This window comes from Ochotona curzoniae, unplaced genomic scaffold, assembly GCF_017591425.1.
Source record: "Ochotona curzoniae isolate NIBS_2020 unplaced genomic scaffold, NIBS_Ocur_1.0 contig_3432, whole genome shotgun sequence".
In the NCBI taxonomy this organism is placed as follows: domain Eukaryota; kingdom Metazoa; phylum Chordata; class Mammalia; order Lagomorpha; family Ochotonidae; genus Ochotona; species Ochotona curzoniae.
Window position 1 is genome coordinate 11386942 of NW_024465859.1, and position 22726 is coordinate 11409667.

Genomic DNA, 22726 nt, shown 5'->3' on the forward strand with positions numbered 1-22726 from the left:
CACCGAACATTCCATTCTGTTCCAGGCAGCACCAAAGAGGGGGAGGGAAGAGAAGATTCAGTCTTCCCTTAGCAAATACATTTCAAAAACTCCACCCCAGATCCTGGCACCAGAATGTCACTGGGCACCACCTGGGTCAGAGTTGAGGGGTTGGTGACACTTCCCAGTGTGACTTTTCCTGGGGACGTGGGGGAGTCGTTGCAGCTAGCCTGTCATGGAGCAGCTTGGTGGGCTGAGCAGGGAAGCCCCATCTAATTCTCAGGCGCAGTGGTTGATTTGACAGACAGGTGGGACACAGCTTCCTGCTGTGAATTGTCAAATCTGACTGAAGCCTTCCCATCGCATGCTGGCTGAGTTAATTGCCAGAGGAAGAGCTTCCGAGCACATGATGTTTCATGACTTCTAAATGGCGAGTATAGAGATTCACCCCAGATTTTTTTCAAATAGTCCCTGAAAGAGGCCAGTGCAATAGCACAGCAGGCTAATCTTCCACTCTGTGGTACTAGAATCCCATATGGGCACTGGTTCATGTCCTGACTGCTCCAATTTCCCTGCAGATCCCTGCTTGTGGCCTGGGAAGGCAGTGGAGGATGGCCTAAAGCCTTGGGACCCTGTACCCATATAGGAGACCCGGTAGAAGTTCCTGGCTCCTGGCTTCAGATCAGCTCAGCTCCAGCTGCTACAGCCATTTAGGGGAATGAATCAGTGGGTGGAACACCTTGCTACCTCTCCTTCTCTGTAAAAAAAAAAAAAAATTAAGTCCTTGATGTCCATTTCACCTAGACTGTGATTTAGGAGGAAGGCAAGTAGTGAAATGTGAGATTGACTGAATGTTTACTGTGTGCTAGACACTAAGCTAAATGCTGAACTTGTGTAACACTGGCAGCATGCCCCAGAGGGTGGCCAGACACCCCCTCTCACATCCATGTGCAATCTATCTCCAGTTGACGGATGGAGAAATTGAGTTGCAGAGTGATTGTAGTTTACCCGCGGCTACCTCGTTACTTGATGGAGTCAGCATTGGAATCCAGGCACGATGCCACTCTGAACCACCACACTGTCCCGCCTCTAGTCTGTGTTGTCTGCTCCAGGGCGTGAAGCAGGATCGACGCTCCCCAGGAACTGTTTAAACACACCTCTCTTGGGTGGTTTTTATCACCCCACTAATAAGATGCATATTGGCTATTGCTCACAGTTGCCTGATTCGCTGGGGATTTCAGATACCGTGTGGTAAAAAGCCTGCTAACTTCCAAAAAATGAGTTATAAGACAGCCGCTCTGCTCACAGGAGATGTTGGATTAAAGAGTGAAGCAATAGACTCCATTTCATTATTAAGGATCTTACTGCTTCCCATTGATAGTACGTCCCCGTTTTCAGATCTGTGATCCACCCAAGGGTAATGGAGATGAAGTGTGTAAGATTACCTTTCCTCCCCAGGTGCAAAAACACATTCGGAGTTCAAGTGACCTGGTTTTACACCTAAGGCTAAATGAAAGTGGAATTAAGGAGTAAATAAATACCTCTAGGCAGGAGATTATGTAAGATCTGCCTAATATGTACCAGTTAAGAGTTCTTTCCAACTAGCAATAGCCATTGGCTTAAAATTAATGGTTTGACATCTCCAAAAGGAGTTTCTTCTCACATTCTTGTGTTTTTGTTCTTGTTTTCACTCTTGTTTTTCTAGTTTTACTCGTAGACATTCTGAAGCGAGGTGGAATTACAGTGTTCATACAGGCTCTGATTTTGCAGAGGCAGAAGTGATGGAGGCCGGGGTTAACTCACCAGAAGCTACCAGGGGCCCTGTCACCTGCACACTGCTGCCTGACTTCTCTTAGCTCCACTCAGGAGTCAAACTCCTAGGGCAATGACCACAGTCTGTCCCCCTTTGCAGCCGGTACAGGGCTTTGATTATGCCAAGCAGCACCTGGGCCAGCAAGGGGCGGACGAGGAGGTCATTCCTGTGACGCAGGAGACGGTCGTCCTCCCACTGCCCGTGAGAGATGCTCCTCAGGAGAGAGACGTCGCTCAGGACGGGAGCACCATCAAGACGGCCAAGTCCACGGAAACCAGAAAGAGGTAGGCATGCAGCCAACTTCTGCCTCTCCGTGTCAGTGAGAGAAATAATTGATGCAGCCCTCTGGTTAATTCCACTGCTCTCTTTAAAAATTCCCCTTCATGCTTGTTTTGAATACTTGAGAAGGAGAGTAAGGGAGACGATGAGAATGCCAATAGCTGCTTCACAGGAGCCACCTTTTGTAAGCTTTTGTCTCTGATCTATCACCACAACAGGGGTTCAGCTCTTACATTTATTGTAACACATTTGGCACTGTTGCCATGCTTATATTCTTCCTATAAAAGAAGTGCTTTTGATTTGGTCTGATTGAATTGATCTGGCAGTTTCTTCAGAGAGTTTCTGATTTCAGGCAAAAATCATTTTATTGGATTTTCACTGTGAACAGAGCACATAGACAGGCATTAGGAGTAATGACAAAAGGATATGTAAGGTTGATTCCAGACCCCAGGACCTTGGGACACAAGGGTGAGATAATATGATGTGTGCAGCTTCCAGGGGAGTCAGAGCCAAGTGCTGGGGAGGAAAGAAGAGTGACTTGTGACCATGCAAAGCATCAGAAGTGTGTGGGGGAGGCTGTGTCTTCTCTGAGCCTTACAGGGTGAGTAGGATCTGAGCAGGTGGGATCAACTCCAGGCATGTCATCTACGTGGGGATGCAAAGAGGGGCAGGCCTGTTTTCTTACTGATGCTGACGCTGAAGTTGAGAGTTCCTAATGGATGGGGCAGAGAGAAGGGTAAACTGGAAGATGGATTAAAACTGTGGAGGGTCTTGACTGCCAGGCCAAGGTGCCTGACTTTTATCCTCTGGGTCGTGGTAAACCACTGAAGGTTCCTTTGGAAGACAGTGATGCCCAGCCTATATTTTAAGAGGACAGTTATATTGGCAGTGTGGATGAAAGTCAGGTTAGGGGCCAAGAGACTGATGCTAAGCACTTTGTAACAGCCTCACGATGGGTAAAGAACCCCACAGCAGGTCCTGTTGGCTGCTAAGCCAGCACACTCATTCCCATTTCCCTCTCCCTTGCCTACTAGCACTGTAGAGGTTGGAGGAGTTTCATTCTCCTTGCCTGCCTCTCACCCGCCCCCCCAATACAGATGAGTTGCTCTTTATCAACCTCTAGGGACACAGCAGCAAACAGGACACTTTCTGCTCCTGTGGAGCTTCTAATCAGGTAGGGAGAAACAGTTAAAGTCTGTCCATTTCTAAGTCAGGTGGCAATGTATACAAAGAAAAGAAACCAAACAAAAGAAGGGGATAGAGAGATGGCAAGGGGCGTGTAGTACTTTTTTTTTAAGATGGGAACCAGAGAGACCTATTTGATAAAGGAATATTCGAGAAAGACCTGATTGAAATGAGGTATAAGCCATGTGACTGTCTATGGGATGAATGTTCCAAGCAGATGAAACAGTATGTGCAGAAACCCAGAGGAGGAAGCTTGTTGGTGTGCTGAAGAAACAAGGAGGCCAACATGAATTGGTGGCAGGTGAGCCAGGGAAGTTGCCTGAGGTTGGTCTTATCAGGTTTTATAGACCAAAGATAGGACTTGGCATTTTATTGGGAATAAAGATTGGAAATCACTGGAAGGTTTTGAGAAGAGCAAGGATGTGATGTGATTTGTGTATGTAAAAGCATAACGTTACCACTATGTGGGAAATGGGTGGTGGGTTTGCAGAAGAGAAGCAACAAGACCCACAGGATGCTATCGCTGTGGTCCACGGTCAGTGGTGTGAGAGTGTGAGAGTGTGAGAGGTGCTGGCTGGGTGCTAGAGGGGTTCCAAAGGAAGAACTGACATAATTTGCTGACAGGTTGTTGCCGGTTTCTGGAACAGAGGAGACAATTAGAGAAGTTTTAGGGAGTGATCAGGAGTTTGAATGTGAATGTGCTACGCCTGAGATGTGCATGAGCTATGTGATGGGAGATGCTGTGTACTCATTACCTTAGGAGCCTGGAGACCGTACAATGATTGCTTCATAAATGCTTTTATCCAGTAAGTGGACACACACACAAACACATACACACCCTACCTCATGCTTTGGTTCTGATCAGAAGTTTCTGAGTAAATGACTCCACAGAAAAGGAAACTTGTAGACTGATGCACAGAATAAAGCAGAGTGAGGTTTTCTCTGTGGAAATCTGCTCATTGGCACCTTCCTCAGAACAAGAGGAACAGCCAGAAAACTGGGAATTAAAAAGGAAAAAGGTCTAAAAATGCTGCAAAAGCCATTATGCATTTTAGGGATGCAAATTGAGTTACAAAAAGCCATTCCCTTCCTCTCCCATCCCTTTTTTTCCATTTTGAACCTAAATAAAAGCCCTTTTTAGTCCTAATAAAGCCAGTTGGGAAAGCAGGTACCATTAACCACGAGATTCTGAAATCAGTCCAAGAGCATATGTCCTTTCTGTGTAGGTGTCTTGTGCACCCAGCACTCAGCAATCAAATAGCTGTTGGGTAAATAAATAATGTGTATTAAATACACTAATGCCTGTTGCTTTAAACCATATCATTTCTATCACTGCTTTTATAGGATGTTTAAAAGTCTTGTGGTTAAAGAGATTTGTGGCCAACTCTATTAGGAGATGCTAAATGAAGTAAACCTAAATGAGTCTCTTTATGATCAATCTGGTCAGATCTTTTTAGAATGCTAATGTTTGCTAAGACTCTCCAAAGAGGAACACGGTGCGTGTGCCCCAGCCTTGCTCTTGTCTGTGGGACTTGGACAAGGAGCCTTCCCCTGGCTGTAATGGTCCATGGAAGCCTCTTGGTCCATATCCCCACTGTCCTTGTTCAGGAGTGAGAAGGAGCAGGAAGAGGCGCCTCCACTTAAGTCACCACGTATCTACTGGTCAAGTGTGTTATTTTAGTCAGCTTCCATCAGAGGAGCTGCATGTCCTTCTCTTCTATGCTCAGACAACTGACAATAGAAGGATTAGAGGCCCCACTTTGGTGCCTCCTGATTGTCTTCTGCAGAAGAGGCAATTGGCTGTTGCATTTAGTACATCTCATGTGGATACCACCAGAGGCTTGCGGGGGAAGGGCAGGTGCAGCTCTCCAGAGTACAGCTCTCACAAAATTCTAGAAGACAAGAATCCAGCCCCAAGGAAGGCAAAGAGGCTTTGAAGCTACCCTCCTTCAGGGTTCACCATAGCAAGAGAGAAAAGCAGAGGTCTAATGGTGTGTCAGCCAGGCAATCCTGGCTTCCCCAATGACCTGCCACTTCCCAGCTCCTTCCATGAGCTTTCCAGTCCTCCCCTGCTGAACAGGGCTGGCACTCTCCAGTATGTGGGCTGCAGGACTCACTGATGAATGGCTTTGAAAGCACTCAGCCTGACATGGTCCTCAGGACATAGTGGGTACTCCTGCTGGGAGCTCTCAGAAGATATGAAATGGTGTCCTTGGTGTCTGTAGACATCTGAACCTTGCGCAGTGCCCAGAGTAAATAAATAGCTCAACCAGGTTGTTTCAAACTACAAATGGTTAGTAATGACAGTGGATGCAAGTGTGTGTGTGCACACGCATGCGTGTGTGTGTGACACAGTGAAGACCCCAGCAATAGAGTAACTCAGTTTTCAGTAGTCAGGGTCTGTGTCACAAAGAGAATGGCCAGAGGGAACTGTGTTCCACATGTGTGGCTGAAGGTGCCTGTGGAATTCAAACACAATGATAGTAATCCACGTGCTGTGTGTTGAGAAGAGGGCATGCCACCACAGACTGCCGCTGGGTGGTGGTGGGGAAACAGACATGAGGGGATGCACTGACTTGACTGTCTGCAGAGGAGGAGTGGCACTGGTGAATTGCACTTGGCTACATGCAACTGCTTAACCGTGCGGGAGAGTGGGTGGTTTGGTTTCTTTCTTCTGTGTCATTCTTCTTTGTCAACAGGACTGGAACGAAAGGCTAGAGACAAGCTGTGCAAATAAAATAACCTTGAGAGGAAGCTGCTCCAGCCCAAACTTACCAGCTCCCCTTGTTGCTATGGTTACCTTCCAGCAGGTCGCCCAGTGAGAATGGCTCTGTTGCCAGCAACGAATCAGGGAAGGCCAGCTCAGGGAGACGCTCACCCCAGAATGTCATGGCCCAGCAGAAAGTGACAAAGGAGGAGGCGAGGAAGAGAAATGGTGAGAAACTTTCCCACCCTGCCCCACCCCGAACCCTCCCGCGCATGCGTTCACACCCACACACCTAGGTTTGCTGACCCCAGGGCAGGTGTTGGCTGCACACCTTGGGTCATCACCTGACCCCTTTCTCTGCTTTTGCCCACCCGTGCTTGGAGAATCTTTCTTTAGAAAAACCTTTGACAGAACAAATCAGTGTTTGCTTAGTGATTTTTCTAATTCCTGGGTGAACCCATGGGGTTCCCAGCACTGCCTCCACGCAGGCAGCAGGCCTCTTGGATGTGGCTTGGCTTGGAGGTTTCCCTCATTTTCTTACCCTGACCCCACCCCCATAATCACACCCACATCATAAGGCTCAGTCAGTCCATGCCTCTGACTCCTGGTGTTGCACCTCTTCCAGAAAAAAAAAAGTCATTATTAAAAATTATTATTAAAACAAATTAGTTATGCTTTCCGCTCACTTCTCTAGAATGTGGCTTCTCTTTCAGATCTCTGCCCTCCTTTGTAGAGGTGGAGGTTTGGGTTTGTCTCTCTGTTGTCTTGGCTCTCTTATTGTGCTGTACTTTTCACCTGTTGGGCTGCACCAGGCCATGCTCCCTATTCTTGATCCCCGCTTCCTGTCCACCCACATCTCCATGCAGTCACAGTCCCTACTGTGTGTGACGCTGGATCCCTGGAGCTCAGAATTCACGTAGCCATGCAGCTTTGATTTCTAATGAAGGGAGAATTCCTTCTAGATTTCAAAGGGCTGTCACTGGAGCCAGACAGAAAAGCCAGGTGGAAAGAGAGCAATCTGGTGCTGTGGTGAACCGTGCTTCCCTTTTACGGGGGCTTGATGTGGTGTAGTCCAGGGACTGTCTCTGGAAGCTAATACCAGAATGCTCTTGTTTTCAGATGCCACTTACATCTTTTTTTTTCCTCTGACCACACACACACACAAAGAAGGAAAACAAAGGAATCATGACACATGGATTTGTTTCTTCTGGGAAAATGTCCCTGGTGGCATCTCCAGCTATTATATAACTCACTTGTTTCAACTGTCATACCCACCCAGACCCTGACTGTTTTCCCTCCCCTAGGTTCAGCTAGCCCTGGAACACAGTGCCTATACAGTTCATACTAGTGTGAGGGCATTACAGGTGGGATTATCCTGGATGCTCTCTGTACCTGTGGCCATGGGAAATCCTCCCACCAGCTCTGTGCCAAACAAGCGCACAACCCATCCTGGGAACTCTGGAACTTGGGATAGAGTACTGGGATTTGGCCACTTTCCTCTCTTTGCCAGGGCAAGGTGCTGAGAAACATGGGCAGGGGAAGCTGGGTTATGGCAGACACAGTGGACACCCACACCATGAGGGAAGATTGTTTTCACTAAGTGCAGTTCTGCCTCCCACACCACAGGGCTCTGCACCCTCAGGGTTAAGCAGCCCTCTGCACTGAACATGGACAGACTTCATGGATTCATTTTCTTTTTTATCTGAAAGGCAGAGGGACAGAGAGCTTCCATCTGCTGGTTCGTTCCCAAATGCCCACAACAGGCAGGCTGAGCCAGGAGCCTAGGGGCTCAGTCTGAGTCCCACACATGAATGGCAAGGACCCACGTACTTGAGCTGTCACCTGCCATCTCCTAGCAGGTGTGGGGACAGGAAGCTGGAGCAGAAGCAGAGCAGCCAAGTCTGGAACCAGGCACTTTGTTACTAGATGTGAGCATCTAAGTAGTATCTTAAGCATTGCCACAAGCCCTACTCCATGCAGACTTCTTTTTTCCCTTGTTATGATTCCCTAAACAATACAGTGTAAGCAACTATATAGTCTGAGCATTCTAGAGATGATTTAAAGCATATGGGATGATATGCTTAGATTACATATGAGCACTGTCATTTTGTATAAGGTACTTGGGCATCCACAAATTTTGTTATCTGAAGGGGTCTGGAGCCCTCATGGATACTTGGGATACACACAAGCTCCCAGGGCATCACTTTAAGCAAAATGGCACCTGTACACTGTCCCACCTCTGCCTCCCCCTCACTGTCTATCCCACCCCACCCCACCCCCAGTTCCTTTCCTTCCTTTATGTTCTTCCTGAAAATGGATACAGCCAAGTCAAAGACTGCCTACCCTTGCCCATCCCACTCCTCAGATGACCTGAATAACCCAATGTGCGTCTGTCTCTGACCTTTTTGCTGTGCATAGAACAACATACATCTTTGTTTTTGCTGTACTGTTTGGAATCAATGTGCGTATTGTTTCATGTCCTTTAAATTGCTTAATAATCTGACTTATACAAACTCCTCTGTCAGTCAATTGACATTTATAGAATGATACCCTTCCAGCTCCCCTGTACTTGACTCAGAGAAAACCGTAGTGTGTACCGGTTCTGACCTGAGCACTCCCCATCCAGCTGAGGAATCTCTGACCTCCTCTCAGTGTGCCTGCAGACCTTCATGGCCTGGTTTGCCTTCTCTGATGCCTCCTTCTTCTGCTTGGGTCGCTTTGATTATTTAAGTATCAGATTCCAGAGCAGGAGCACACAGGCACATCAATAAGGTGTAATTACTGTCTCAGGTTAAGGTTTTAATCTATTTTATGAAAAAAAAAAAAAATAAAACGAGCATTTCCAGGATTAGAGTGCTTGCTTAGATATATTTTAGATTTTTTTTCCAAACGTGGACTCAGTGGCTTTTCAAGGCTGCTCACGTCTGGTTTACCAGCTTCCCTTCTGTGAGATTGGGTTTGAAATTTTCAAATAGAACCAATTCAAGTCATTGCATGTTAAGTTCACTTGATGGGGAAGCACATTAGAATTCTAAGAGGGGCCATCCATGAAATCTACACTGGTCTTTTTTCACTCAAAGGGCTATGTTTTATCATAATACTAGATGAGAGTTAGCCAATAAAATCAATAGTGTGTTTTATTGGATTGGAAGATGAATGGAAGGAAGGAAGGAGTAGAGGGAGGGAGAGGAGGAAGGAGGGAGAGAATGAAGAAGAGAAAGAAAGGGGAAATAAAGAAGGAAAATAATTTTTAAAAAGATTTATTTTATTTGAAAGGCGGATATACAGAGAGGAGAGACAGAGAGGAAGATATTCCGTCTGATGACTCACTCCCCAAGTGAGCACAACGGCCGATGCTATGCCGATCCGAAGCCAGGAGCCTCTTCCGGGTCTCCCACGCGGGTGCAGGGTCCCAAAGCTTGGGCGTCCTTGACTGCTTTCCTGGGCCATAGGCAGGGAGCTGGATGGGAAGCAGGGCTGCCGGGATTAGAACCGGCACCCATATGGGATCCTGGGCGTGCAAGGCGAGGACCCTAACCACTGCGCCACTGCGCCAGGCCCATAGAAGCAAAATAATTTTAAGGAGAAAGCAAAACAGATATATTTTCGTCACCTTGCCAGCATGCAGAAAGTGAGGTTGTGATCTCTGAGAATAGATGTGATGGTGCTGTTGGCATGGAATAGGAGAATGTTGTCGTTTTATGGCCTCATAGTTTAGAGACCCAAGGTTACAAAGGTTAATTAATAAATGTGAAGATGCTGGGCTGCCATTCTAAAACTTCCTGTTTCCCACCAAGTGCGTCATCTGTTGCTGCTAGCAATCTGTAAGACATGATGTTTTCTACATGTGTATGATGTGGGGTGATGCCTGTCGGAGCGCTCTGGAGGGCCAGTGGTACTGCTTGCGAAGTGTTGTCTTGGAGCTTTCTTGCAAATGTCAGAAACAAGGAGTGCACAGGAAGAGCATTTTCTGTTTCAAATAGGAGGGCTCTCCTCATTTATCTCTCATGGGAAGGAGTGAAATCTCCCTTTCCAGCTTGACTTCCTGCAATTAAGGTTAACAGCACAAATAAGGCACAAGGAGATGTGAGACGGCTGTGTAGGGACAGCCACTGAGATGGCCTGGTAAATTCCAGGGCCCTTCCACGGCTTCACTGTGCTTCTTGACTTTAATTTTCTCCTTTTTTTTTTTTGTAGAAACTGATTATGCATTAAAAATTCGCAAGAACCTGTTGTACTCACACAACATTTCAGTGTGTTCATATTTAATATGTTTCTTCATGTAGTTTTGGTGGTGGGAAGATAACTCTTTCCTCTTAAAAAATACCTAAGGGAAATGTGTGAATATGAATACTTGTATGACTTTTTTTTTTTCGGACAGTGAAGAGGCCAAAGAACTGTGGCTTGTTCAGTCCTATGCTGCTTTCTTCTTATCCTACCTTAGTTATGCTGCTGCTCTTACCCTGTCCACAGAAGTGGGAGATGAATATACTGAACCCAGAAGCAGTGAAATGCTAAGAAACAAGTGTTCACTCAAAGGTTTAGTGACTAGCATGACTTTAAGTTCTAAATGGTTACTTCCTCTGCAGGTACAAAGCACATCTGTTTTACGAAGGAAAGTCAAGTCACTCAGTCATTAATTCCTCAATTGGACAAATCCTTGCTGAGGGCCAACTGCCTGGGAGACACTGTTAAAAAGTAGTAGGCATGAGCCTGTACAAAGATGGGAAGAAGGGAGCTTTCATCATAGTGCAGGCTGAGGGCAGACTGGAAGACAGCCCAGCAATCAGTGGTTATTAAAAGTTAGGAGGAAAACTCAGTAGAGTGGCAAGCAGGCTAGTGCGGGTGGTAGTAAGGGAGTTTTGTTTTCAAGCTGCAGCTTGAAAAAGTAAAGAGAAACTGGGCAGGTAAAGATGTGCAGAGAGGGTGTTCTGAGCAGAGGAGAGAGCTCACACCATATTCCTGGCAGGCTCCAGAAGACCACTGAGTGACCAGGGAGTGAAAGAGGAGAGGGGAGAAGTGAGCTCAGTGAAGCAGCCAGCACCCAGCCCCACCAGTGAGTCTTGAAGGGACACATCTGGATTTACACTGAGAGAGATGATGAAAGCTCCTGAGGGTTCTGATCAGATGGGGGAATGTGATTAAGCTGCCCTGGAAAAAACACCCCCCCACGAGTATAGTAGAGGATGTCTTTTAGGGGTTGGAGGACAAACATAGAAGGTGCTTAAGTTGCTATCACATAACAAATGACCCCAACATCCAACAACCTAAAATAACAATCTCCACTTCTTGCCCCACCTCGTGTCTGTAGAGGTGAGAATTTGGGAGTGACCTAGCTGGAAGATTCTGGTTACCATCTTTCGTTATGTCACTGTCATGATGTTGGCCTAGTCTATAGTCATCTATCAAGTCTTGAGTAAACTTGTAAGTTGGCTCACTCGTGAACTGTGAGCAGAGCTCAGTTCCCTGCCATGTGGGCCTTCGCATGGGGCTGCCTCAGTGTCCTAACATGGCAGCTGAGTGTCCCAGAGGGACTGATCCAACTGACAGCAAGGAGGACCTCAAGATGATTTTCCCTGACCCTACCTTGGAAGTCACGTGATATCATTTCTGCCATTTCCTCTTGTTGACATAGACTAGTCTTTACTCGTTGTGGAGAGGAGTGTCAGGAGAGAGTTCCAGGAGGCAGGTGGCTCTTAGAGCAGTTGTTCAAATGGCAGGGAATGGTGGCCAGGCAGAGGTTACCCAGCAAAGCTACCCTCTGGAAACCTGACTGCATCTGGTACACATCCCAGTAAAGCTTTCTCTGTGTGGATGTCTGGTTGGTAGCCTGCTAGTTGCAAACTAATCCACTGAACTAACATCAACAAAAAATTCAAATTATAGCCCATCGTTAGGCTGCAAGGTTTTGCAAGATACATTGTAAAATAACAATTTACTCAGCTTCATTTGCCAATTCTTCTGTGATTATGATAAGTGACAGAGTGATATAAACTATGCATTCCTCGGTAATCTGAATAACATCTGCACCTCTGAGCAGACAAGAAGAAAGATGAATGCACTCCTATTACATTCCTGTTTTCTGTAACACCTCCTTTGCTCCTGAATTGTCTTGCTGGCTCAGTTGCTTGAACAGGCTTGATTCATCTGTTGGTGATGTGTGCTCAATGAGCTGTCATTTGGATAGTTGCTCAATTGGAATGTGCTTTAGAACAGGTAAGTCAGCAGGACACCAGTGGCCCTGGGACTTCTGCTGTCATTTTACTTATGGGAGCATGGGGCAGGCTGGTATCTTTCGACAGTCACAGCAGAATTGTCTGATGGAGGGGAGAATTATAGTTTACTGGGGCATCGGCAGAAATGGCTCTGTTTAAATAGAGGGGTCGTCTGCAGCTTTAAATTAGTTTCTCGGGTGGTTTTTTTCAGTAGGTTTCTTTTGTCTCAGACAAACGAAAGAAACCCAAGCCCAAATCATTGGAGAGCAGCCTTCAGAACATTAGAAGTCTGAGCAGTGATGACGGTGGCTAGTGGCCCAGGGGAGGCCTGCCACTTTCACATCTTGCATCAGTGACATTTGTGGCAGAAACTGACCTGAAAGCTCTGATTGGGTAGATGGTCAGGTTATTGATGCAAGGTCCGGCCAAATTCATGTTCCTCATTTTTGTCTTAAATGCAGAGAAAGTACAACCAACTTTTAAAAATGTTTTTTTTTTTTCCAAAGGAGCTTGATTGTAGTCTAGAGTGACAGTCAGTGCTTAACTCCAGACCTTCACTGGTCTGTCCTGCCCACGAATGACAGTGCAATGGAGGGCTGAGTGTTGTGGATGTTCAATTGTAAAAGGAAGCCACGAGGGCCTGGCACAATAGCCTAGCAGCTGAAGTCCTCACCTTGCACATCTGGCATCCCATATGAGTGCCAGTTTGTGCCCCAGAGGCCCCACTTTCCATCCAGCTCCTTGCTTCTGGCCTGGGAAAGCAGTTAAGGATAGCCCAAAGCCTTGGGACCCTGTACCTGCATGGGAGACCCAGAAGAATATCCAGGTTTCTGGCTTCAGATCAGCTCAGTTCTGGCCATTGGGACCAATTGGGGAGTGAATCAACGGACAGAAAATCTTCCTCTCTGTTTCTCCTCCTCTCTGAATATGTACTTTACAATGTAAATAAATAAATAAATCTTTACCAAAAAAAAAAAAAAAAGAAAAAGAAAAATGCAGGCATGAGCGGTAGCCAACCTGTTACAAGCAGAACCAGAGGCAGTTGTTCCTGAGTTTGTTTTGAGACACGGGGTGTCCTTGGGCTGGGGGCCTGCACTGATCCTCCCCACATTGTGTCCTCCCCTGTGTTTGTATTGTGCTTCAGTGCCAGCCAGCGATGAAGAAGAGGCAGCGGTTCTTTTCGACAGCTCAGGCAAGGCAGCCGCAGATCCCTTCGATACATCCTCGGGTTCCGTGCAGCTCATTGCGATAAAACCCACAGTGCTGCCCGTGGTGCAGCCGCCCGCTGACAGGAGCCAGGAGTCCACGGCCGTCCTCAATGGGGAGGTGAGTGGCCTGCGAGCCAGACCTCTGGGTGTGTGAACCCAGCAGCTGTACTTGGAGGGCAGCATGCAGACACAGCCATCCAGTGCGTCCCCACCAGCCAGTGGTTGTATAGGTCATTGTTTGCCTCTGCACATGTCCCACACGGGAGAGTGGCCCACCCAGGACAAGTGTGTTGGTGAGATTCCCAGAACACTTCTCTGTCAGAAAGCCCAGAAAGGCTTTTAAGAACTGTGAGTATGAAGGGAAGCATTCAGCCTTCTGCTCACATACATAGCCTACCGTTCTGCTTTAAAGAAAAAATTTAATTATTTGAAAGGCAGAGAGACATACGGAGACAGACATGCAGACCAAGAGCACTTTTGTGTACTGTTTTACTACTCTAAATACCTGCAACAGCCAGGGCTGGGCCAGGCCAAAGCCGGAGTCCTGGGGCTCCACTCAGATCTCTCATGTGAACAGCAGAGACCCATGGACTTGAGCCATCACCTGCTGCCTCCTCCAAGGGTGCACATTAGCAGGAAGCTGGAATCAAGAGCAGAGGTGGGATTCTAGCTCCTTAACTTCACTGTGGGATGCAGGGGGTGGCTTTTTGGCTTTACCACCTTCCCCTTCTTGAGAGTGTCTCTGAACCTCCAATCTGGGAGGGGTTCAAGTTGAGAAGGGATCAGAGATGCTTCTGTCACGTGGACAGGAGCATGGCCCACTGTGTGTGCTGTGAGGGATATGCATTCCTGGGAGCAGGCTTGAAACACCCCACTGGCTGTTTACAGGGAGATGCCAAGATGTCTGTCAACTTTTACAATGTGTGACACATGCTGCCGAGTGATGAAATAGACAGATACGTGTGAGCATGCTCAAGAAGTTCATGGAAAAGGCTTATTATTTTTTAAAAAAAAATTCTGTGCACTGATTTAAAAATGACAAGAGACTGAAGCCCAAGGGGCTGAGTAACTGGTTCAGTGCACACTGCAGGTTGTATGACAGCCATGATGTCTGGGTGCCCTAACTCCCTGGCCAGGGCTGCTTTTTTCCCCCACTGACTAAACTACTACTTATCAGAGAAAAAAAGCATCATGCTTCAAAGAGTGGAGACTTGGAGGCCACACTGTAAGGTTTATAACTCAGCTTTCTATCTGTGTGACCTTCAACAGGTTCATTTGTGCCACAGTCACTCCATCCTTATAACAGGGTTGCTTTGAGGATCAAACTGGTTAATATATGCAAAGTGCTTGCAACAAGGCATAGCACATAGCAACCACTTTCTTAGGATTGTAATGAATCAGTGAGCCAATGAAGAAGGGTTAGTTTTTATACATATTTGATGGCCCTTGGTGACATAATTTGAGAATCACAGTCACTGAAGATTGCCTGGGGCACAGTTCTGCTACCAGACACACCACTGAGTGCTTCAGGGCTTCTGAGCTGGTTGCTGATACCTGCTCTGCCCACCACACCTGGGTCTTTCCATCCCCACTCAATGATGCACATGTCATAGAGACAGATGCCACTGTGGGACAAGTTCAGCGTATGACTCCCTTTCCCCACCTAGCTCCTCGGCCTGTCATGGAAGGATAACAGATGGGCATTCTCCTTGTCCAAAATGGATGCCTACTGTACTCCAGTAGCTGAAACGAAGAGGGCCCTTGCTGGCATGGGAATCGGAAGGCAGCCCTGAACTGTTCTCTGTAATTTACTGCCTTTGTGAAACTTCATACAAATTATTGTGTAACTTTTCCTCTTCTTCAGTTGTGGGTGGCTGGTTTGGATGAACAAAACGTAATCCCAAAGCCAAAAATCTTCCTTTGATGAGTTACAAGAAAGTCTTTGAAGGTTGAATTTATGGTTTTATATTTTTTTTGTAAGATTTCTCTCTCTCTCTTTTTTTTTTTTTTGAAAAGCAGTTACACAGAGAGAAGGAGAGACAGAGAGAAAGAGATCTTCCATCTGCTGGTTCACTCACCCAAATGGGCTGCAACAGCCAGGGCTTACGCAAAGCTGGGAATCAGCTTTCTTCAGGTTTGCCCATGTAGGTACAGGGACCCAAGCACTTGGGCCATGCCCCACTCTTTTCCCAGGCTGTAGGCAGAGAACTGGATCAGAAGTGAAGCAGACAGAACCAGCACCCATAAATAACCCACGATGGCAGCCCCTGAAAGGTGGTAATAAAGAAAGCATAAAACTGGGGCCTGGTATAGTGGTCTAGCAGCTAAAGTCCTTGCCTTGAATGTGCCGGGATTCCATATGGATTCCATATGGACGCCGGTTCTAATCCTGGCAGCCCCACTGCCCATCCAGCTCCCTGTTTGTGGCCTGGGAAAGCAGTTGAGGATAGCCCAAAGCCTTGAGACCCTGCACCCGCGTGGGAAACCTGGAAGAATATCCAGATTCCTGGCTTTAGATTGGTGCAGCACCAGCCATTGTGGTCACTTGGGGAGTGACTCAGTAGACAGATCTTCCTCTCTTTCTTGCCTCCTCTCTGTATATCTGACTTTGCAATAAAAATAAAATAAATCTTTATATATATATAAAAAACCATAGAACAGCCTAGAAAGTTTTGACATGTGAGTGTGACCACCACTTCATTTGCTGCATATTGAGTGGTATTTAGCGTAGTTGTCTGCTTATGGCTTTTGCAGGTCAGAAGGACCCCTAGCCCTGGTTCTTTCTGAAAGACCACACTGGCTTTGTCATGTAGAACCAAGCCTGGTGACTTTACTGGTTGTCAAAACGACTTCTGTGTCACAAGAAGTCCCTAGGTTACAAAACTGTCCCCTCGTGCCTGAGCCCCATGTCTGCCCCCACTTCTACCCCATTCTGCCTAACCCTATTGTTCCAGGAATTCGAGGCCTCCTCTAGAAGAGTCCAGCTAAATGGCTAGGGGGTGCCACTGGGCTCCTCAGGGCCAGCATCCAATCAGGGGAACAGGCACTAACTGTACTGCCGGAACAAAAGCCTCCACAGGAAGCAAAGAGGTGCAGACAGAATGAGCTAGGAGCATGGAGTCTGGCCTGGGCTGCAGCACAGTCAGACTCAGGGGAGAGGTCCCGAGGTGACTTAGGCGAGCACCGGGCTCCACATTGTTTATGGGCTGGTCTCAGAATGGGGCACAGGCAGGTCAGACCAGCTTAGAGGACCAGAGATGCAGCCTCGTGTGGAAGTCATTCACCTATCCACTGGGCCAGGTCAGCTGTGGACCTGAGACTGTCTCTCTTCCCAGGTGAACAAAGCGCTGAAGCAGAAGTCAGACATCGAGCACTATCGGAACAAGCTGCGCCTCAAAGCCAAGAGGAAGGGGTATTACGACTTCCCCCCAGCAGAGGCAAACCAGGCCCTGACCGAAAGGAAGAAGATGTACGAGAAAGCCCCAAAGGAAATCGAGCAGGTTTTGGAAGCAGACCCGGAACTGTGTGTTCCATTTGTGGAGTCTAAAAACAGGTGCAATCTCTAGGGATTTTCTAACCATCACCTTCTCGTGACTGGGGTGGGAGCAGAGGGTGCCAGGGGCAGCACAGTCTCCGGACCTTGTCACAGTTCCCCAGGACTGTGACCTCTGCAGCCTGCTGATGTGGGTCATGCTAGGCTGTGCACACAGGTATTCCATGAGGAGTCTGGAAGAGACTAAAATTGGAGCCATGAATAAACAAATCCTGGACAAATGACCGTCCTTTGGCTTCATGGTATTTCTGGTTCAGAAATACCATGCTGTTTCAGAGCTGGGTACAGATATAATTATCACCAACTCAGTTATGCAACACCCAAATCAAGGGACTTGTGTTTTTTCAGTTATGTTAGTTGCTCTTGCATAAGAAAGGTAAATGCCATGGCTCCCTTTTCATTCATCCTCAGCACACTGCAAGCTGCTCAGAGCTCCAAGCTGCTTCGTCTCTTCTGGCTCATAGACTTGTCCACTTAGTCTGCCTGCTACAGATGATACCTCAGTCAAAATGCTGAAAGCTGTCCTAGTCCTGTAAATGTTATGTCACATTTTAAAGATTTTTTTTTCTATGAAAGAATTATAGAGAGAAAAGACTGAGAAATCTTTTATTCCTGAGTTCACTCCCCAAATGGTCACAAAATCCTGAGCTAGGCCAGTTGATGCCAGGAGCCATGACCTTCTTCCAGATCTCCTATGTGGGTGCAGGGGCCCAAGCACTTGGGCCATCTTCTGCTGCTTTTCTAAGCTCATGAATGAGGAGCTGGATCCAAAGTTGAGCAGCCAGGACTTGGCCTGGTGCCTGTATGGAATATCCATGCTGCATGTGGTGGCTTAGCCTGATATGCCACAGCACCAGCCCTTATTATATTTCTTTCAATCACAGCAGTGTTTTATGGTAGGCAGTCTGGTCTCTGCACTTATCAAACTGAGATCTGAAGGGAAGGAAAGATAATCAACCCCCCCCCCCAAAGTTTGTTCATCACAAGAGCATTTGAAGCATGAGGAACTACAAGAATCTAAAGGTAAGGGGAGAAGGGAAAGGAAGTTTGAATTGGTATCTGTCTCAGCTTGTTTTGCCCTAGAATTATGCCAAGACTGAGTATTTAACAATGAACAGAAATGTATTTTCTCACACTTCTGCAGGCTGGAAATCCCAAAACAAAAGCACCAGCATGTGGCAATGACTGTGTGGCTGCACTGTTACATGGTAGTAGGCAGATGGGCAAAGAGGGCCCAAAGGTGCTGAACTCACCCACTTAGAAATGACACAGATGCCAATCAGGTGCCATTGTCCTCTGAAGGCTCTGCTGTCAACCACTACCACAGTGACTACCAAGTTCCACATGAGTTTTGAGGAGGAAAGAATATTCCAGCCAGAACAGTATCCTTTCAGGCTTTGCGGCTGATCCACCACAAGGCTGTGGCAAGTACATGCCCACAACCTAGGACCCATAGGGTATTTCCTGGCTTTAAACGGTCATCATTTAAAGCAAAAATGGCCCTAACAACCTTGTGCAGTAGTCACAAGAATCAAGCTGAGAAACAGGGCCAAATTTTATTAATTAACTTAACATGGTTTATTTTCAATAACCAAAAGTGGAGATTTGAAGCCATTTCTTAATTGACTATGCTTCCAATTAGTCCTGGTTGATCTGACAAGCTATTGCTGTAAAGTGCCACTGTGGAGGGGTTCACAGTCCCTGTGTCACTGTGTTAACAGCTGCGGCAGAAAAGATATGAGGTTTCTTGGGAGGCTGGTGGCTTCTTTAGCTTTTCCTTTGTACCCTAGGACTTTTTGCTTCAGTGGACTCTTGTAGACTGTGGTGGGAGCTGCTTTTCCTCAGTCTTCTGTTGGCATTCGGGGAAAACGAAGGCCCCATTATGCACAAATGAAAGGAACATCACTTGGAAGTTACTTGAGAAATGAAGTTTTTCAGTTAAGCTTTTTATGGAAAGAGAATGAACAAAGAATGTACAGAATTTGATTCTGGAGAGATGTAGCTCCACTCCCCAAGCATAAATACAGACCAGATTTTTTTTTCATTTATTTGAAAGAAGGAGAGAGAGAGAGAGAGAGAGAGAGAAAGAGAGAGACTGATAGACAAACCTAGAAGTCTTCTAAATGATGGTTCTTGCCCCTAAATTCTCACAACAGCTTGGCTACACCAGGCCTAAGCCAAGTGCCCAAAACTCAATCCGAGCCTCCCATATGGGTGGCAGGGACCCAGGTACTTGAACTGTCACCCGCCTCCTCCCGGGGTGTATGGAAGCAGGAAGCAGGATCAGAAGTTGAGTAGCAATGGCTGGCGTTGTGGTACAAGGGGCAAGCCACCCATGATACTGGCATCCTATTTCAGAGTGCTGTTTCAAGTCCTGACTGCTCTGCTTCCAATCCAGTTCCCTGCTTTAGTGCTTAGGAAAGCAATAGAAGCTAGCCCAAGTACTTGAAACTGCTACCTACATAGGAATCCCAAATGAAGTTCCAGGCTTCTGACTTCAGCCTGGTCCAGCCCCAGCTGTTGGGGAGTAAAGCAGTGAATTAACAAGCTTATTTGCTTTCTCTCTCCACCTTCAAAAAAAAAAAAAAAGTGGAGTAGCCAGGACTTGAACCAAGGCACTGCAATAATACGGGAAGCAGGTGTTCCAAGTAACATCTCAACCATTGCACCAAGCAACAACCCAGGCGAGATTCTTGAGCCCTGCTGGTGCTGAGTGTACATAGTTCATGCTCAGTGGATGTCTGCTGAAGACACGATTCCAAGATGGTGAAGCACCAAAGCTAGTTGTTCTCAGTTCTGACCAGTTGAGGGGACAAGATAGATAGCCACAGACTGGGTGTGCTGGGACTGCAACTGGAGATAGGATTAGTGGGAGGGTGGGGAGGTGGAGAGAAAGACTAGTGGGAAAGGCGGAACAGAACCTCATGGAGCTAGGAGGTGTTATTTTTGGCACGCTCTGCAGGTGGCTGCAGAGGCTTACCTGTTATCACAGATTAGCATGACCTGTTAATTGCAGCTCACACTACAATTCTCCAGAGGCTTCCCTCTCATACAGCAGAGGCATCATTCTATGCCCAGAGGCAGCATCAGGACCCCCCCACCTCTAATGCTACCCTTTGTCCTATATTAACTTGAATAAGACACAAAGTTTATATTCAAAGTGAGTACTCATCTTGTAATTTTTTCTTACGATTTTCATAGCTCTTTGTTAGAATACATACTTTTATAATCTCTTAGCTAAACCCAACTGGCTAATCCTCCACCTTCAAGCACTGGCATCCCATATGGGCACCGGTTCAAGTCTCTCCACATCCCATCCAGCTCCCTGTTTGTGGCCTCGGAAAGCAGTGGAGGATGGCTCAAAGCCATGGGAGGCTGTACCCACATGGGAGACTTGAAAGAGGCTCCTGGCTTCATATCAGCTCAGTTCTGGCTGTTGTGGCCATTTGGGGAGTAAACCAGTGGAGGGAAGATCTCTCTGTCTCTCCTTCTCACTGTTAGTCTGCCTTTCCAATAAAAATAAATAAATCCTTAAGAGAAGAAGAAGAAAGCAGGCAATGAAACAAGCAAGCTGCCCCTCTGCACCTGCACAGACAACAGCTTCTCCCCTGCTCCAAGCTTCCTGGCCTCTCGCTGAGGGCTTTTGTGGAGTGTTGTGTGATCAGTACCACCCCCAACTTCTAGTGTCTGGGTGTGATGATGAGATATTGAAGACCTCTCCCATTCAAGTTCCCTCCCAAGACCCCTCCCTGACTCTGCGCTCAGTTTCTGGGGCTTCAGAAAGACTGACCTGCCAATGCCTTTCCTAAGCACACCAGCCCATCCAGGGCCTGTGCACTGACCACCTGCTGCACATGCTGTCACGGGGCTCTCATCTCTGTGCTGCGGTCCACCTACTCCAAGCACAGGGACCAGGTAACTAGGGACAGCACCTCTGCCTTGGAGCCTGCCTCAGTGAGTCCTACTAGCCCCTGTCTGCCCACAGGAATCTCAGTGAAAGTTTTTGCCCTTGTTTCCTCTCTCTCTCTCTCTCTCTCTCTCTCTCTCTCTCTCTCTCTCTCTCTCTCTCTCTCTCTGCCTCTGGCTGAAAATAAGCCTGCGCTTCCCCAAGGGGCCCCTCTGGCAAGACCTGTCCCTTCTGCCTGTGATCCACACTCCCTCCTAACCCAGGAGTTGTCTTTTCCAATGCAGCCATCTCTGGCGGGATGACCTTGCCAGCCCTGAATAACAGTAAAACCCACACCTCGAAGCCACTGCCTCCCACACTTACACAGTGAGCTTGAATCCCAGTTAGCCAAGCCCTAGCCGGCTCCATGTCCTATTTGGATGGCCACACTTCCCTTCCCCTTCCTGCATCCCTGCTTGACAGCTTAGGAGCCTCTGGACCACAGCTGCATTCACACCTCCTTCTCCTCCTCCTCCTCCAGGCAGTATTCCAGACTATCTCTCTGGAGTCACAGGGCTGCACAGAACATGACTGGAGAACAATTTTGTTCAATTGTTCTGGGATTTAAAAGTCCTTTAAACCCCAAGGGGAAAAGCTTACCATTATCTACTCAGTTTGCAGTGGGAGAAAGCTTCATTGCCTGTTTCAAAATCCATTCACTTTTTTTCTTAAATTGCAGCAAAATACCATCAAGAAAGAAATACCCCCATGGAAGGGTCTCTGTGCAGTTCTAGTGAGTAATTTCTGTGCCCGAGAGCTGCATGTATTCTAACAAAGAGAGCTAAGGAGATGCTCACACACCAGGTGTACACTGCTGGTCTGGTCTGTGGCAGCAGCTCTAAGCTGTGTGCATAGTAGAGCATTGTTGCTGAGAGAAGAGTCCCCTATGTCCGTGCTGGTACCTGAGCTCTTGCCCACACTCCTGGTTCATGAAAGGGCTTACCCCATCTCAACGCCCTACTCTACTGTCCCTCATATTGGCACATCTTTTCTAACTGGGCTAATTGGCAAAGTCAGAAGAGTTGTGAAGAGTATTTAAAAAAAGAAAAAGCATATTTGTAACTGGTTTAAGGATGAGAACTCTTTGGGATCTGCCTTAGAACAGATGCAGTTCTGCAGGCTGGCTGAGGTTGTGTTTCTTCCTAGGGGATGCCTTTCCTTGCAGATAACTGTAGGGTACAGTTTACATATCCGGTTGTAAACACGTTTGTTAGAATGTTTCGGATTGCAATTGATTGAAATGCGGACTTGAACCTTCAGAACATATTCCACATCAGGGACACTGGAATGACATTGGGTGGCTGTTCTCCATCCATGGGTACTGGAGCACTTGGAAGGCAAGGTGTGGCTTCTCCCCTTAACCCCCCACTCCAGATACAGAAGATAAGGAAGGTGTGCAAATAGCGGTCTCACCCACTTTCCCATAGTCCTCAACCCTTCTCACCCTAATTAACTGTGTAAGCACCATCAAAGATATTTAAAAAAAAAAAAAGAAGAAGAAGTGTTGGCCCATCACAGTGGCTCAGTGGCTGAAGTCCTTGCCTTCATGCACTGGGATCCCATATGCACACTTGTTCATATCCCAGCTGCCCCACTTCCCATCCTGCTCCCTGCCTGTGGCCTGGGAAAACAGTAAAGGATGGCCCAAAAGCTTGAGACCCTGCATCTCTGTGGGACCCCGGAAGAAGCTCCTGGCTCCTGGCTTTGGATCAGCTCAGCCCCAGCTATTGTAGCCACTTTGGGAGTAAACCAGCAGTTGGAGGATTTTTCTCTCTCCTCTCTGTATATCTGATTTTCCAATAAAAACAAATAAATATTTTTTTAAAAGATTGAAATGTGGC

General features: G+C 47.2%; 1 protein-coding gene across 1 annotated transcript in view; it reads left to right on the top strand.

Annotated features, from left to right (window-relative positions):
- KIAA1549L (KIAA1549 like) overlaps positions 1–22726 on the top strand; it is a 276665-nt gene that overhangs the window by 211611 nt on the left and 42328 nt on the right. The window contains 4 exon segments of the mRNA XM_040980268.1: positions 1892–2076; positions 6064–6191; positions 13323–13504; positions 16722–16939. Coding sequence (XP_040836202.1) covers positions 1892–2076; positions 6064–6191; positions 13323–13504; positions 16722–16939 — 713 coding nt within the window.